This window comes from Populus euphratica, unplaced genomic scaffold (genome assembly GCF_000495115.2).
Source record: "Populus euphratica unplaced genomic scaffold, PopEup_1.0 scaffold556.1, whole genome shotgun sequence".
NCBI lineage: Eukaryota > Viridiplantae > Streptophyta > Magnoliopsida > Malpighiales > Salicaceae > Populus > Populus euphratica.
In genome coordinates, this window is record NW_011500140.1 from 63,987 (window position 1) to 81,907 (window position 17,921).

Sequence of the window (17,921 nt, forward strand, 5' to 3'; positions counted from 1 at the left end):
CATTTGTGTCCAAGTGGGAGATTGTTATGTATGGACACAAATAGTAGGTGGCAGCCATATGATTGCAATGCAAGAGTCAATGGTAGGTGCCTAACCAAAGAAATTGTTGCCCACCATTGTTGACCAAAGGAAGAAGCTTATCTCCCACTTCAACTATAAATAGAGAGTGTCATTGATAGCTGAGCATCATCACGAAATAGAGAGAAACACAAAGAGAGCTTAAAAGAGAGAGTTGAGTTGAGTAAAGAAGTTTTTCTCCTCCTTCTTGTTTTGTTGTTTATATTGCTTTTGAGTTTGATTAATACAAACCAGTAGCTTCGTAGAGTAGGCAAGTTGCCGAACCACGTAAATTGATGTGTGTTTGAATGCTTGAATGTCCTAACGAGAGAGGCGTTGATGCAGCTTAGAATCAGATTGTCTAGAATTTCCCCTGTTTCAAAAGCGGGAATGGGAGAGATTGTACTTAGCAACATGTAATTCCTGTGCGTGGTGGCTGTTTGAGAGTGTCATCCATACAACCAAATATCTTATGGCCTTTCAAGTCAGGAAGCATAGTAGCTTTCCAAATGAGATGGTTATTTTAATGACTAATTGAAGCTCTAAATAAGAATCCGATTTGGATTTTACCATAGTATTTATACACTCAAATCTTGGAGTTCTTTCATGGAGAAGAAGTGTTATTGATAGAGAAATTAGCGTGCTACCACTGGATAATCATGATTTCTATATTAGTTATTGTGTCTTGTATAAAAAATTGGGATTTTCATACGTTGCTAGCTGTTCTTTTTATATATGATCATTCTTTTCTACGACACTAATCAAATGTAAACAAGGGAACTTTGAATTCTACCAATTTGGAGTTCATAAATATGATGCCTGAACAGAATTTTCTCTCATTCAAAATCAAGCTTATATATGTATTTCAGATAACATGACATTAAGATTAGCTCTCTAGATTAGGAGATATATATATATATATATACTTCTGAATTAAGATGTTGCAAATATAATTGAACGCTTATACTAAAACTAGCATAAGATCATCTGGATCATTCAACTTATTTATTTATTTTATTCAATACTATATGGTTACATAAGTACTGAAGCCATTAATATGGCCTCGTGTGTATATATATAATCAACACTGAACCGTCCTTCCATCTGCAAGGTGAAGGGTGCAGTTCTCGGGAGCCAAGCAGCAGTTGCAAGCAGAATTAAGCTTCTTATCACCGGAGGACTCGCAAGTCATGTAATCCACATCCAAGCAGTAAAGAGGACAGGCCTTGGCAATCAAGTTACCACCACCGGCTCCGAGTAAAACCACACCTGCTCATAATCAACAGACAAACATCACTCATTTACCATAATTTGGATGTTACTTTGCCCTTATAATAGTTTTACAGAAACAATTTTCATAGACTTTTCATCAGGAAAAAAAATTACTTTACTCGCTGAAGAACAAGAATTTGCTATTTGCGAGGGGGGGGGGGGGAATGTTTTGAGATGAGAGCATACCGAGCACAAGAAGAACCACTGCAGCGGCGGCAAGTCTTGTACCACCCATATTTCTGCTGAATCTGAACCATGAAGTGTTAGCCCTTAAGAATTTGTAGTGTGAGAAAGTCAAGAATATCAACACTACAATGCTCATTTAGCAAAAGTTGACTACACTTTAAGAGCCAGTGGTAGAAGAGAGTCAAAGTCAGCTGTAATGCTCATTTAGCAAGTGTTAATTAGCCTTTAATTAAGAATTTGTGGTTGAAGAAAGTCAAAGTCAACTACATTGCTCAACTGCCGAACGTTGAATTCAATGTTGATGTCTACAAGATGTGACTTCTGAACCAAAAAATATATATTTGTTATTTTTATTATAGCTTGAAGAGAGATTGGAAATGGGATCAGGCTCGTTGAATGAGTCATATTTATAAATATTTTGAAAGGAAATTACAGTTTGGTACATGGTTTTAAGGTTTAAGATTAATATTAACTTTAAAAAAAAAATTAAATTAATTCATTTATTTTATTGAAATTACTGAATGAAAACTTTTATTAATGTTTCTAAACATATTCCTTTGCAGGTCAAATTATGGTTTTTAAGATTTAATGTTAGTATTAATTTTAAAAAAATTATTATGTTAATTTCTTTCTATTAAAATTATTGAATTTTTTTTATATATTTTTTTGTTGCCAAGGAAAATTTGAAAGGATAGAGCAAACAATAATATTGCAAGGAGAGTTTAAAAAAATTACGTTGCAACTAGGTGATATCAAAATTAAGATATCTTTTTATTTTTAATATTAAAATTTTATTTGTCATTTACTTATAAATAATTTGTTTGTACCATATAAGCTGCGTGATAACTGGTACGAGGTACAAAAGAAATCTAAAAATATGTGAATGGCAGTTTGGAAGGATTTTATGTCATCATATATCTTGAAGACTATATGGACGGAATACATTCAGCATGTGACATCTAAACGTGTCATGCGATGATCACAATTCGGCGTGAGGAATCAGAATCAGCAAATTCACAATTTTGTTATCACCCACATTGGCGACTCCATTCTATTTGTTTCGTATGCAAAACCAATGGTAATATTTTTTTAATTACATCCATTTTTTTATTTTTTTATCAATATATTTAACTGACAATATTTTTATCTCGCAGGCTACAGCTTTTGGATGAGAACCAAGTCCAATAAAGCTTTTTGTGGAAATGCATATGCGGAGTGATAACTATCAAAAAGGAGTGCAACAGTTTATCGATAGTCAAGCTCAACACTTTTTGATATGTTGGTTTTCAACCATTTTTTTTCTTAAGTTATTATTTACTTGAATTTGATGATTTTGTTTTTATTTTCAAGAAACATATAACAGTCAATTTAAGAAGAGATACGTGAATGATCCTTCGACTCACCTAGATATCGATCTAGATTTATGGTTGAAAGCAGCATCGTCTGGTGGACCCGATAAAAATTGAGTGTACAGACTTTCTAACACAATGGTCAAGAACTTGCGAATGGAGATGATGGACCCGATAAAAATTGAGTATATAGACACTCTAACACAATGGTCAAGAACTTGCGAATGACCCATAGTGTTTTGTGCTTGCAGTCTGTCCTGAGCACTCAATTTCTAGAGCCTGGTCAAGAACTTGCGAACAGCTCATAATGTTTCATGCTTGCAATAGGTCCTGGGCACTCAATTTATTTCTGAAGTGCGCAAGGTTATTAGATCAAGGAGTACAATAACATATGACTCATCTTAAAGAAAAATATAAACAACTCTCTACTAATTTTGAAGAACTATATTGAATGGTCATGGATATAAAATCATAGATAGTTGATATATGTATATTCTCTTATTAGCCTCATGATCATAGGAATGACTAGTCTATTCCTTCTCTTTTTTTTCAAGTGTTGTCTCTATTCTAGATTTATTGTATTTTTGTAATAAATATTTAATTTTTATATTAAAATAATTAATTTTTAAATATTTAAATTTTATATTAATTTAATTATTTTTTATTTCTATTTAATAAAAATTTTCAAATTATCTTTGTTATAAGAGAGTTTTAGCGGAAAAAGTCATTCCCCATATTCACTAAACCAAAATCTGCCTGTAAATTCCACATCATTCCAAGTGTACGAATGAGATATGTGTAGCCAACTCTCCTGTCCATAATATTAGTGAAAAAAAAATATTAGTGATTTAGGTCTTTTAACTCTTAGGTATAACTTAATTTATTCAGTCATGAGTTTGTTTTTTAATAATTATAAATTTAAGTGTTTTTAGAATTATTTAAAATTTATATAATTATTAATTTTAAAATATAAAAAATTAATTAAAATATACAAAGGCTACCACACTTAATTAAAAAAAGAAAAATAAGTGATTAAGGTCTGTCGCCGTAGTTCCCTAATTCTCCTCTTGTCATCCACAGATAGTTTAATAACTGGGCAATCCTCCTCGTCACGATCATCCTCAGATATGAATCATGTGACATAATCTGTAATGTCTCTTTCAAAAATCTACAACTATACGAATTTAAAAAGGATATGCATTGAATTTAAAATAAGTCTTACATATATGCATATTTTTATAATTTATTTCAGTCAATAGCAATTTTAAAAGTATTTAATTTCATAGAAATTCTGAATAGGTCTTTAAATGTGAATGTGTTCTTGAAATTCCTAATCCGTTTTAATATTAAATTAAATTGATGACATCAAGAATTATTATTTATTAATAAAGTGAAATCAAACATGAGTTTTATATAGCGTTGCTTGATGACAAAGAACGAGATGGTGTAAAACTGTAAATATTGAAAATGAAAGTTTAATCTTCACTTTGTGGAGGATTGGTCAGAAGAAATAATGATAAAATTAATCATAACTCCATTCACAAAATAAAAATAAGAAATGAGAACGAGATTTTAAAAAAATAATTTATTATTTTTATTTATTAAATATTAACTACTTTTTTCCATTATCTACATCTCTAATTATTGTTGCCACCCATCATAGTGGTGATAACATTTTGATATATATATATATATCCCCTCCAATTAAAAAAAAATGTTATCTTTCAATTAGAGCATTATTATCTTTTTATTTTTTTCAAAATAGTTAAATTACTTTTATATATGCCCTTAATACATAATCAACATAACTCTCCTAAAAGGGTTTTTTTATCTTTTTACTATGATTTTTTTATAATATCATATTAGTTTGGGGGTATTGTTGTATTTTAATAAATATTAAATATTTTAAATAAAAAAACTCAATGGAGCCGTTTGACACGCAACAACAAATGAATGACATGTGAACACTTTCCCAAACACCAAACACTACCTTAACTAACAACGTTTGAATCTTCACAACACCCTTTACATAATAAGACAGTACATGTTTTCAAATTCTTAGTGATTTGGCACTTATAACCTCGATTTTCTTGTTAATCTCTTAAAAATTTCAAATCATCGTTTTAATTTGTTAATTCTTCAAATTTAGATAATGTTCTTTTTATTATAATTTTTTCAATTTGAATAAATTATAAAATTGGTGTACTTTTTAAATTTTATTTATCTTAAATTTTTTTATCTTTCAAAATTGATTCTTATTTTTTTATTATTTTTTATTTAAAATTATTTTTTAAATTAATTTTGGTTTAGAGTTTTGTTTTTTTTACTTTTTACAATTTGTATTCTATGAATTAGTCTTGGATTCATGACTAAGGTCATGGACTCACGGGTTTCAAAACTTAATGTGGGTTAATTTTTATTTTTATTTTTTTTTAAATTAATTTATTTCAATTTCAATTAAATCTTTTAACATTTAACTTATTAGAAACTAGTTTTCTTACTCTTTTTTTCTTTTCTTTTTTTTTTTTGTTATCTTAATCATGTATCCATGGTCATTGGGTTTACAATTTAAGTTAGGTTGACTTATATTTTTTCTAGTTGTCCTTTTAAATTAATTTTTTTTAATATTGAATTGTTCAATAATCCAGCATCATGATTTTATTTAATTTATTTTCAAACTTGGTCACTTAGATATTAAGATTTGGTAGAGAATTTGCATCTTAATATGTTTGGGCTCGGATTAATTTTTTTATTTTTTATTAATTATATATTTTTTATTTTTTATCCTTTATGTTCTATTTACAAGAGATTGAACTTCTTTTTTTCTTTCTACTTTTCTTTTTATAAATTTATTATGTTTTTATTTGATTTATTAAAAATTAATTTTTATGTTTTTTCTATACATTCTTTGAGATTGTCTTAATCTTATATCAATGATCCTAAGATTTGCAAGTTAATTTCTTTTTTTTTTTATCTTTCAATATTAAAATTGTTTGATAATTCAAGTACACTTAAGTTGGGTTCTTTTTTTTGTCATTTTTTTATAATTTTATTTATTATTATTATATTTTTTTAATTATACTATTTAAATTACTAATTTTACCCATATAAAAAAAATTATCTTATCATTTTTTTTTACATAAAAAAAAAACAAAAGAAATTGGCCGGCTCCTGGCAGAGCACGCCACAAATCTAGTATTGACTAAGGAAAAAGATTAATTAACTGATACCTTCAATTATGGAGAAAATCTCTCTCTCACCCTCAAAAATTTCCAAGAAACCAAGTGCCATTTTTTCCCTATTCTGGAAGAGGGCTCGTGGAAAGAATTCTTCTGCAATTTCTTTCTTTCTTCAGGTATTTATGTTATTGAGTTTTTTTTACGCACGTATTTCCATGATTTCTTTAGGTATTTATGTTATTCAGTTTTTTCTACGTACGTATTTCCATGATTTCTTTACCCTTGTTGCATTTGAGAGTAAATGTGCATGCCCATGTAACAATGGTGCTTTTTTTGTAAACTTTTGAATATTTATGAGCCACACATTGATTTCTTCAAACATATTTTCACCGTGTTCTGAAAAGTTAATTGTATCAGCTCATGCTTATTCATCCATATTTGGAATTTCTCTAACATGCTTACAGGTTCAAATCAAAACAAACACAAATTTCACTGCATTTGACATCTTTATCCGGCTTCACAATTTTTATATTCATCATGTAGGATCTGTCTTCTTCTGTACAGTCACTTCACTGTGTTTTTTTTTGTTTTTTTGTCCCCTTAAGTTACAGAATTGCTCGTTTTAGGTCCAGTTATTGTTGATTTCTTTGACAGCTCTTGGTGGCTGATATTGCTTAATGGCATTGGAGTCTCCCTAAGCAGATCTTCTAAGGCTGTGTATATAGTTTGATCAGCTTTCTATAAGGACGCTGTTTGAATAACATCAAATGGGAAAAATCAAATAAGAAAGCACTTGGTCCCATTAATCTTACTGAAAAGGATGGTAGGCAAAGCTATCTGAATTTTAGAGTTTAGCATCACTCACAAAGTCTTTTGAACCTGTCATGGTTATAATGTCCTTTAAATTCCCTGAACATTTTGCTCCCAGCATTGTTATTATGTCTTCAGAAATCTTGTTTAGCTATTTTAGCTTGCAGAGTGTTTTAAGGAATGTACTATCATCAGATTAGTTGTTTTGTGTTTTTCTGCAATTTGATGGTTCAGTCAATCAGCTTGAAGATCTGCTCTGGTTTACTTCTGTCCTTTTCTTCTAATACGATACCTGCTATTAGTGCTTGAAAACTTGTTTTCTCATGGAGTTGTTCTTTCTAGTTGAGGTTGCATTGCTACCATGGATTCCATGAGAGGTCATGAAGGGATTCAGATGCTACTAACTGCAGAACAGGAGGCTCAACAAATTGTTACTGCTGCTAGAAACTGTAAGAACTGAACACTGTCCTTGTTTTTTGCTCTATTACATTATATTTTGTATATCTTTAATTAGTCCAAATCGTTTGTAACCAACAAAAATCTCCACTCTCCTTGTTTTTTGCTTTATTACATTATATTTTGTATATCGTCCAAATCGTTTGTAACCAACAAAAATCTCAAATTGCTGTCCAGTGAGGACAACAAGGTTAAGGCAAGCTAAAGAAGAAGCCGAGAAAGATGCAGGCCATTATCGCTCCAACATGGAATCTGAGTACCAAAAGAGAGTTGGTGAGGTATGGTTAGCTATCTCCTCAGCTATATCTATTTTCAGTCTCGCATCTGTTGCCAACAGAAACTATAAAGAATCCAAATAACAGCATTTTCATCAACATAGCTTTAATTATCTAGCTTGAATTACAATTTCTTTATTAACTTTATTTGGTTTTTTCAAATCCATTTAGACAAGTGGGAACTCTGGCTTCACCGCGGAACGGCTTGCAGAGGAAACTGACGTAAAGATTCGAAACCTGAAGAAGTCAGCCTCTAAGGTCCAGTCAGATATTGTTGACATGCTCATCAAGTACACCACAGCCGCAAAGTATTGATGCTTGAAGGTTACTGTGGAGCTTTAATTGTGATTTGTGAGGGCTATATCCTTTCTGTTCAAGTTTTTCCTTCTCTTTAGTAAATCTAGCATCCATATCGATGAAGTTGAATTCGTTTTTATTCACTTCGAGTTTGAGTAGTTAAAGATTGTGGCAATAACTGGGTGTCTTTTAATCACAACAGCGGTGTCAAACGAGATTTACCATGAAAAAAACTATTCTTTTTGGACAAATGATATGTTTTGAGCCATCCGGGCCATTGCTAGGACAGCACCATGCAAGTAAATCCAACGTTAAACAGCCACTGACTGTTCTATATTGTCTCTTGTTATTCAGTCACAGGTTAAGAGAGAACTAGTAGAGTAGCCTGCAGCAAAGAAGAAGCATAGCTGGCCAACTATTTCTAATAAGAGTTGCTCTTCTTTCATTTTCAGTATTCCATTTAAGCATGTTTTTGGTCATCACCAATGTCATTTGAGGAATATTTATTCTGAATGTTTTGATGTTCTTTCTAAATGAATCTGGATGCGGAAATCAGTTTGTAAGAGTTTTGGATGCCGCGGATAAGACATTCAGGAATTTGAAGTGGGAAAATTGAGAGAAATTAGGAGGAAGTTGCTTATGCCTAAAGCTGATGAAAAATGGAATCCTGGGAATGCATAAGACAATCGTTTTGCAGGCTACATTCATCGTCAACATTTTATAGCATTTAAACGAGTAGCCTTGAGATAGGAACTAGACTAGCTATCTGCAAGCTTTCACGTTTATTTTTTCAACCAACCTTGGTGAAATATTTTGTTATCCGTACAGAGAGTGCCCTGGAAAACTGGAACGAACATTTAAAATAGTAAGGGAGTTGGCTTCTAATGCGACTATTTAAGCTGATCTTGAAACATGAGAAACAGATTTGAAGTTTTGGTGACTCTTTTCCACACGCTCATTTCACATAAGGTGAAGGTTGTAAAAATTATTTTTTTAATATGATATAAAAAATACAATATAAACTTAATCGTAAAATTATAAATAATTTTTTTAACTAATTATATATTGATAATTCTAGTCAAAAAAATAAATTACATTAAAATCTAATAAAATAAGTTAACAATATTATAATTAATAAAATATCTAAATAAAATAAAAGAGATAAATAATATGAATTAATAAATTAATGATACAAAAAAATAAAAAGTCTCATAATAAAATTTTGTAATATAAGAAAAACACTGAAAAGGTAAAAAGCACACATAAACATAATAATATTTTGGTTGTTTCAATAACAATAAATCTTGATAGACCTGTTTTGGGTTGCAAGCTAATGAATTTAAATTCTCCATACAGAGAGTGCCTTGGAAAACTGAAACGAACATTTAAAATCGTAAGGGAGTTGGCTTCTAATGCGATTATTTAAGCTGATCTTGAAACATGAGAAACAGATTTGAAGTTTTGGTGGCTCTTTTCCACACACTCATTTCAAATAAGGTGAAGGCTGTAAAAATTGTTAGTTTTAATATGATATGAAAAATACAATATAAACTTGATTGTAAAATTATAAATAATTTTTTTAACTAATTATATATTGATAATTCTAGTCAAAAAAATAAATTACATTAAAATCTGATAAAATAAGTTAACAATATTATAATTAATAAAATATCTAAATAAAATAAAAGAAATAAATAATATGAATTAATAAATTAATGATACAAAAAAATAAAAAGTCTCATAATAAAATTTTGTAATATAAGAAAAACATTGAAAGGTAAAAAGCAAACATAAACATAATAATATTTTGGTTGTTCCAATAACAATAAATCTTGATAGATCTATTTTGGATTGCAAGCTAATGAATTTAAATTAGTAATTAACTAATGTAAATTCAATAATAGAATAAACTCCTAAAAAATGTCTAATGCATTAGAAAAAAATCAAATTTAAAATAATTATTTAAAATTAAATAAATAGAATAGAATAGAATAATAAAAAAAATCTTCATGTTAAAATTCTTCCATGTAGCCTAGATCTTCATTTTTTGTATATTCTTAACATATTTGAGTTATAATTTCAAACATGTTATTTTTTCTTGTTTAGATAAATTATTGGACTTACAATATATAGTTTGAAAATTTCAGATATCTAATTTTTATCGTAACTTTAATCGATACAAAATTCCACTATTCTAACTTTAATAGAAATAAAATTTCACCAGTAACTTTAGATATATCTCAAACTTTGATATATTTGACCACATTAGTTTATTAAATTTAACCCTTTGAATTATTATGTTCTCTAACTCTATTTAACTTAAAAATTTACTATAATGTATTTTCATATATATAATATTTCTTTATAAAATTTTAACTTTATTCAATATACGATTTAAAAAATATATTCAATCTTATAAAATTAATCAGTAAATATTTTAAAACCAAATTTAAAACCAAATTTAAACCAACTTAACTTATATTATAAATTTAATAAATTCCGACTTAACTTATATTATAAATTTAATAAATTCATAAAATTAGATCTAATTTATCAATTTTACACAAATTTAATTTAATTTTAGTTATTTCAAGTTTTTAATCCAATATAACATATTACATACATGAATTTAACACATTACATGCATATTAACTTATAAAATCATAAAATTTTACAAATTAACTCATAATTTTAACAACTTGCAGGACACATTCTCATTTCTTTGAACTGATTTCGCAGACAGGTTTCAGAATTAAGATCGGCTGAAGCATTAAAGCGTAGCTTCCGCTTATAAGTGCTTTTCAAAAAGTACATGCCTTAAAAAAAACATAAATTATGTTTCTCTAGCTAAATTAATTTTAAAAACCCCCTGAAACTCATTTATATATATAAGCCTTAAGTAATTATCATATGCTAGCATCACTTTACCTTACCCATGAAAAAGACCATCAGTGTCTTCTTTAGAATCAAATGAAAAATATTGAACAAATTGTGCATTTGTATGTCAAATTATTTACAGTAAAGCCCGATAGCAACATCTTCTGGGTGAAATCTGACTGCAGGCATTGAGACAACAGTTTATAGCGTGATTAAAGTTATGCATCCCAGGTTAAATTTGCGAGTAGAGAATCCCCACAGCATCTGATTATTGCATAAGTCAAGCATCCAGAGGCCATCTAGCAGGTATACTGACACTTTGACCAATCAGATCACCTGCATCGCAGGGAGGGAAAGCCAACTACCCATACAAACGGTGCGCCAAAATGAAGAAATATATGAGTTGGCACCTGGCCCTCTCCCCACTTTTAAAGCACTCTATGCAGGTGGAAAACTTCACCCTGATCCCCATTAAAGGATCTTCTCTCCAAGCAGCAAACTGTAAGCTGTCTGAGCAACCTCTCCAGATGTGATCGCAAGCAGCTTTGTGAATCCTTCACATTGGGATCTGTTAACAAAATCATGGCATTTACAGCATCAGCCACAATCTCACGCTGTGAATCCTCAAGAAGATACCCAGCTGAGCACTTTTCTGGCTGTTCATATGCCAGTAAGGCTACACAATCCTGCAAAAGCATGGGAATATCAGACAGATTTAGCAACTGACTCGGTGCCATGAGACAGAAGACATCATTAGACATTAGGGAGATGGGCACAATTTTCTTTCCTCTCTCATTATGTGAGTAAAATATTCCCAGACAAAAATAAAACAAAAAAAAGAGACAGTGCATGAAAGAAAGTTTGAGTACCCGAACTAGATAATCAAATGGGGGCAGCTTAAAGAACTTTGCTAATTCAATCCTTCCATACGTGACAGCATCCCCTAGTGCCCCAACCTACATGCATTAAATAAATTTTCATGACTAGATATTCAGTTAAGTACTCAAAAGTCATGACTTCCTGATCATGCAGTAGAACAGTTGACAATTACCATGGAGAAACTAATCATGAGCTATAAACGGAAACTAACTGACAACAGCATGCATGTACAGACTGCCATGCATATAAGCAATTCATTATTATTTAATAATAATAAAAAAAAGCCAGAATCAAGTTTCTAGATATGCTGAAGCAACTTTCAGAAAATAACTTGCAGCAAGTCCATATTCATAACCACGAATTAAAGATTTCCTTTATTGGAGGAAAAAAAGTGACTAAAGCAAACTAAACAGGGAAAAAAACATATACCCGGACTAATTCAATAAATTTTTGACTGTGAAGCAAAAAGCAAGCGGCTGATTTTTCATCCTGCACAAGAAAAACCCTGTCACAGCTCCACATTATTTAAGATATTGATCACATCAAGCATTAAGAGTGGAAAAGCTGATCATCATCAATTTTGTTAAAATCTAGGTGAAAGAAAACAAACTTTGAACTCACAATTAAATTTATTGCTTGAGGACGATTGAACATCCTAATTTTAAACATGTGTTGACAAAAATGAGAACAAATGCAGGTTCATATACATGGACTCGTAATAATGATGTCACTTTCATCTGGTATCTAGCACCAACAATCCAATTTAACAATTTTGTTAAAGAAAAGAAATAAAGGTAGCTTTAAAGTTCATGATGTGACTTTTATTCTCAAGAACTACCAATTTAATTGGAAACACTTTTAGTCCTCAAGAAACAAACCAGATGAGGAGACCTTGCTGCTATTTTGGCAACAGTTGTGTGAAATTCCCTCAGCGATCTACAGATGGTCACACAAGATACGAAAACAACCAATAGAGGACAAAAAATAGTACAGTCCGCCAATCACGAAGGAAATATCAATCCATTCAGGAAGTAAGTCATACAATGCTTCTATGTAACTGCCAAACAGGCAGCAATAACACACGAAGTTGTGATATGGGAGGAAAGGGGAGGGTGGGTAGACTAGTGAAGAGAGGGTCCTAAACTGTTCTGAAAACAAATTTGACTCAAGGTTGATAGGCCCCATCCTTCCCTATTGGGGACAGTGCTCTTCTGATCTAACTCCAAACCCAACAGGAGGTGATGAACCATGCAACAATTAAGACACAGTTGCAAGCCAAGCTATCAAAAAGGTATCGTGGGCCACTATTTAACAGGATAATAACAATTATGACACAGCTGCGAGCCAAGCTGTCACAAAGGTATTGTGACTGTCCCTATTTAACAGGATAATACAATCTAAATGTACCAAATCATGGTGGTGGTGGTGGTGTGGTAAAAATAAAAATAAAAAATGGGCCATCTAGATGATTATTTGAAGCAGGAATTAGATTAAGAGGTGTGTACACACTTAATGGTTGTCAGTACATATATTGATTACAGAAAAATCACAATGAAACTTGAACGTCAAAGTCCTCTACATATTATGTACCAAGTAAATAAAAACATGAGACTAAAAACAGCAACTGCACTGTAGATGGTGTTCACCTCCATTATCTGGGGATACCAATCACGAAGATTACTGAGTGCAGCGTCAATCTCACCATTTCTGATTAGCTTCAATTGAGAAAAAAAGTCAACAAAAACAAATCTCATATTCAAAATGAAGAAAATAAACAATAAATAAAAATAATTCAAATGGCATAGATATATTACAAGCATCAATACAGATTGAAGAATGTGAATACTAATAGCCAGAAGAATGATGATCATGACAGTTCAACTAATTCACAAAAGACACCATATGGGATGTAATCTAACATATCAGATCTTCTCAAACTTAATTATGACCACCGTAGCAGAGTATATGACTACCAACTTAATCCCTCAACATTTTTGTACAAGTGGCTGATCTCAAGACTCAAACCTACAATGTTGCGGGTGCAAGCCCAATACTTTTAGAATTGCACCAAGCAATCATCCCTAAGTTTTCCAACTGTACACCCATGGAATATATTATCCAAATAAGTACAAATTCTGTACTATAAAAGCCTGATTAAGTTATTAATTATCTGTTACAAGCATCCATCACTACACATCTCTCTCGGTCATTACATTACCTGCACATGAAACACACACAAATCCACTCCTGAATAACAAGGCTAAATTAACACATAGGCATTGCATTCACTGAAGCACTGCAGATCCTACCCCAACTAAGCTTAGCACCATTATGCAATGCTTGTGCATTTCAGAAGCACTTCTTTAACCAATATATTCCTAAAAGAATTTAAAAGGGTGGAGCAACAAAGATGGGATGCACATTAGAGAATCATTGAGAAAACGAGTGGCGCCCAGTGAACTCATAAAATGATATGAGAATGAATGCATCATTCAGGGCCTCATAAGCCCCATCACCACTAGATATCAATACATCGAATCCAAGGGAAGCTCTAAAGACGCTGATGAGCTTTTAACCAAAAAAAGACGGGAAACTCCAAGTATTACACACAGAAACACATGTTCTGTACAACAAAGGATTTACCAGCATCTTACTCATACTTAACACCACTTACATTTATCATATACACCATGCCTAAAACTCGATGCCCGCCAATGAACTATTAATTGAATATAAACACCCATCATCAACAATTTCATACCTGTCGAAGAGTTTTTCTGTGTGTTAAAGCATATGCAATGTCCTGTTCACCAGAACCATTTTCTTGAGCTATACATATGGGAGGGATAGTAGTTTTACTGGCCACATCAAAAGCATTGAGTGTCTCTTCATAGCCATAGTGTAATAAGTAGGAGCGAACAAGTCTGCCCATGCAATACAAACTAATATTAACTGAAGTATACAGAAGTAATGATGATTAATGATAGCTGACTTGCAAGATCAAGTACTGTTATTTAAATTAGTAAGTTCACTATTATTTCTAAATACACCAAAGGGCTTTTCCATCCTTCTAAAACCTCTTTTTTGTTGTTTTATAAGATTTTAAACCAAGACCTACTGCAACCCTGCCCCATCACAAAACCCAAGGTGAAAAACTTCAGATGAACAAGATTAAATATTGGAAGAAGAGAAAGAGGAGCTGAAGAAAACAAGAGATAAAAAAATGGAACAGCTTGCCTTGATCCATTCTTTATTTTTACTATAAATTTCCACCCAACTCTTCCGTTGTTGAGGTGCAGACATCATATTATAGGTAAATGTAGTTTCAATTACGAGGATATTGCAAGTTACACTGACTCAAAGCAGAAACTAATTTATATAAAAGAGACTCAAATGTAACATAGACTTACCCATAACTAATATTCGGCGGTAAAGATATTTTGTCAACTGTCGATTTTTGCTTCATAGCTTCTTGTCTTTCATATTCCTAAGCAAGGATACAAAGAAAAACATAAGGAAGCATCAATAATAACAAGAACTTGTGTAAATTTGTTAAATCTGTAGATGCTGTTTTAGAAAAAGAAAAAGTTTCAGACAACTAAACCAGGTGATAAGGAAACCATTCACCAAGAGAATTATATAAGCAAACCCAAAATGAAAAAAAATCTATGACTATCGAATCATATCACTTCTTGGAAAGTGAAGGTTGTCCATTAAACTTTATTTCCTTCCATACAAAACAACTTGACCTCCCAAAGCTCGAGCAATGACCTTGCACAGAGAAGAAGATTTTTGCAAACCCACTTAACCAAAAAAAGAAGAAGGTCCATAAGAAAGAATCAAAAGAATGGATATCTTGCCTTGAGATCAAAGGCAAATTCTCTCTGTCCAAAGTTGACTTCAATCCTGCCAGGTCAAGAAGCAACTTAAGGTATCAGATCCTCTAGCATCATGATGATACTAGCAAAATTAGCAAAAGAAAAGGAAAAATATTAAAATATAGTTTGAATTCGTTTTTCCATATTCTAAATAATTAATCACAGGTCATTTGCTGTAAAACATGCGACCAAAATGGATTATATGAGTGATCAGAACCTTGGATAAGCTAAAACCTTAATCACCGTAGAGACAAAATTTTCTAGATGGCAATACAATTTATCTCTATGATCTTGGTAGCAAAACTTCAACTAAAAGCCATAGTAGCCACAGGCTAGTCTACCACATCTGCATATTTTAAATCTAGCACAAGAATTGACAAGCAAACTGTCTCAGAATAATAGTTAAATACTGCAACTAGTTGAGGGAGGTGCCACATACTCCTCATTCTGGCTGTGAACAGCAACAGTAGGAAACAACGGGCCCTTTATCTCCTTGTACCGTACACCAACTACCACTCCATTTTTACTGATATCAGCACAAAGAGAACATGTGATAATGAGTAGCATAGTAACAGAAGAAGAGTTCAGAAAATAGACTTACTAATCACTCAGTGTCCACATGCAACAGGAGTTTGATATTAACAACACAAACTAACGAAAGTGAGCAACTTCCTTACGTGAAAAAGAATTCCTGTGAGGCATAGTTGATACCAGCACCAACGGTATCATTGGTCGTGAACGTTGGGCCAAATTCCTCTCCCTTCCCATGCCCACTATAAAGATGCCCATCATCCCCGTGATATCCACAGCTGTTTGTTTCCCATCTGCTCAACCAAATAAAAATTTGAAAGAAACAACTTGTGAATCGCAGCATTATTATAGTTAACAGCTCATTGCAATTCAAACTTGCATACAGTGCACAAGAACAAAAACCCACATTTCCAATCAAGAACTTCTGCCTATTATACCTTCAAAAGAGCATTTAAAGTATAAAACACCCTCTTTTTTTACCTTCTTTTAAATTTTCTCATGAACCAAAAGTATTTATTTTTATCTTCTTTTACATTTTCTCATGAACCAAAAGTGTTTAATAAATAAATACTTAATATCCAGCTTTTTAATCGCTCCAAAATGTTAAATCTTACAAACCTAATCCATTACCTCCCGTGATTAGCAACTAAACTCTCTCAAGAGCCAGAAAAAAAACCCTAATTGCATTTCTCGCTAACTATACATTACAAATAACGAAACAAATTACTTAAAAAAAGAAAGAAAGAAAGAAAGAAAAGCCTTGCCCAGGTTGTCTCCTCATCTTGAAACCCTGACTAGTAAAACCAATAGCAATCTGTCCTTTAGCACCAGCATTCTTTACAAAAATCTCAAAATAATAAACAAGTCGTTTATCCGGCACCGGTTTATCAGCTTGAATAACACCAACGTCATGACCATGAAGATTCACACTTGGGTATTTAACACTCAATTTATCAGTCGATACAAAAAGAAACCCTCCAGAGCTGTTCACCGTGTTTAACTCCTTTGGTTCAAGCTCTGTTTCTCCGCCAATTGGTGATGAGTATTGCCGTGCTACGTCTATGAAGTAGGAGCCTGGATCTTGATTTCTGCCGTTCTTGGAATTCGAATTGATGGCGGTGCTGTTGATGGTTGGGGAAGTGGTGGTGGTGGAGCTCATATTTTAGGGTTTGGTTAATGGAACATCGAAGATTTGGAATTGAGCTGGGATTCTGTTTGAGGAATTTGGAGATGGAGTTTGTTAAAAGAAATGAAGTGGGGTCCTCTTACAGTGAAGAGAGAGAGATTGTCAAGGCTCGATGGTTCGAGGAATCGTGGGGGGACTCATAATATCTACGTCATCTTCTAAAAGATCTCTTCTTTTTTTTAATATTTTTAATATCAAAACATTAAAATTATTTAAAATTATAAAATAAAATAAATTTAAATTTAAATTTTTACAAAAATATTTTAAACAAACTAACAAACAATTTTAATCGTATATTTCAAATTCAAATTTCAAACACTAACCCTAAACTTAGCTAAATCTTAAATCTTTAATATAAATTCTAAACCTAATTAAACTTCAAATTTCAAATATCGATTCAAAATTTTTTATTTTTAAATTTAATATTTTTTTATTTTTAAAATTAAAGTATTAAAACAACTCAAAATATAAAAAATTAATTTTTAATAAAAAATTTAAATTTAAAAAAAATATATATTTATCATATATTTCCAAATGCTCGTGTGTAATTGGACTAAAGATTTTTAAAAATATTTTGAATTATATATATATATATATATATATTTAATATGTTAATTTTAAAAATAAATAAATAAATATTATTTTATATATTTTTAGATAAAAAGTATTTTTAACAACTACCATTGTCT

General features: G+C 31.3%; 3 protein-coding genes across 6 annotated transcripts; 1 reads left to right on the forward strand and 2 right to left on the reverse strand.

Moving 5' to 3' along the window:
- Positions 1-1,024: 1,024 nt before the first annotated feature.
- Positions 1,025-1,644, reverse strand: LOC105110598 (serine-type endopeptidase inhibitor). 2 transcript variants are annotated; one of them, XM_011005686.1, is made up of 2 exons: positions 1,516-1,644; positions 1,025-1,320 (listed from the first exon to the last, which is right to left on the reverse strand). In XM_011005686.1, the coding sequence occupies exons 1-2, from the start codon at positions 1,562-1,564 to the stop codon at positions 1,139-1,141; spliced, it is 231 nt and encodes a 76-aa protein (XP_011003988.1). In that variant the 5' UTR covers positions 1,565-1,644; the 3' UTR covers positions 1,025-1,138. The 2 variants fall into 2 exon arrangements, with proteins under 2 accessions (XP_011003988.1, XP_011003987.1); XM_011005685.1 differs by having other exon boundaries at positions 1,025-1,326; positions 1,516-1,640.
- Positions 1,645-6,127: 4,483 nt separating this feature from the next.
- VATG3 (vacuolar ATP synthase G3) lies at positions 6,128-8,503 on the forward strand. 3 transcript variants are annotated; one of them, XM_011005687.1, is made up of 6 exons: positions 6,290-6,302; positions 7,054-7,122; positions 7,196-7,302; positions 7,487-7,587; positions 7,756-7,935; positions 8,236-8,503. In XM_011005687.1, exons 3-5 carry the CDS (start codon positions 7,215-7,217, stop codon positions 7,897-7,899), a joined length of 333 nt encoding a protein of 110 aa, XP_011003989.1. In that variant the 5' UTR covers positions 6,290-6,302; positions 7,054-7,122; positions 7,196-7,214; the 3' UTR covers positions 7,900-7,935; positions 8,236-8,503. The 3 variants fall into 3 exon arrangements, with proteins under 3 accessions (XP_011003990.1, XP_011003989.1, XP_011003991.1); XM_011005688.1 differs by lacking the exons at positions 6,290-6,302; positions 7,054-7,122 and adding an exon at positions 6,128-6,219; XM_011005689.1 differs by lacking the exons at positions 6,290-6,302; positions 7,054-7,122 and adding an exon at positions 6,705-6,866.
- Positions 8,504-10,813: 2,310 nt separating this feature from the next.
- LOC105110600 (ran-binding protein 10-like) lies at positions 10,814-17,365 on the reverse strand. The gene is made up of 10 exons (XM_011005690.1): positions 16,811-17,365; positions 16,193-16,339; positions 15,955-16,041; positions 15,498-15,543; positions 15,048-15,124; positions 14,399-14,561; positions 13,284-13,352; positions 12,067-12,126; positions 11,628-11,714; positions 10,814-11,444 (listed from the first exon to the last, which is right to left on the reverse strand). Exons 1-10 carry the CDS (start codon positions 17,203-17,205, stop codon positions 11,187-11,189), a joined length of 1,389 nt encoding a protein of 462 aa, XP_011003992.1. The 5' UTR covers positions 17,206-17,365; the 3' UTR covers positions 10,814-11,186.
- Positions 17,366-17,921: the final 556 nt, after the last annotated feature.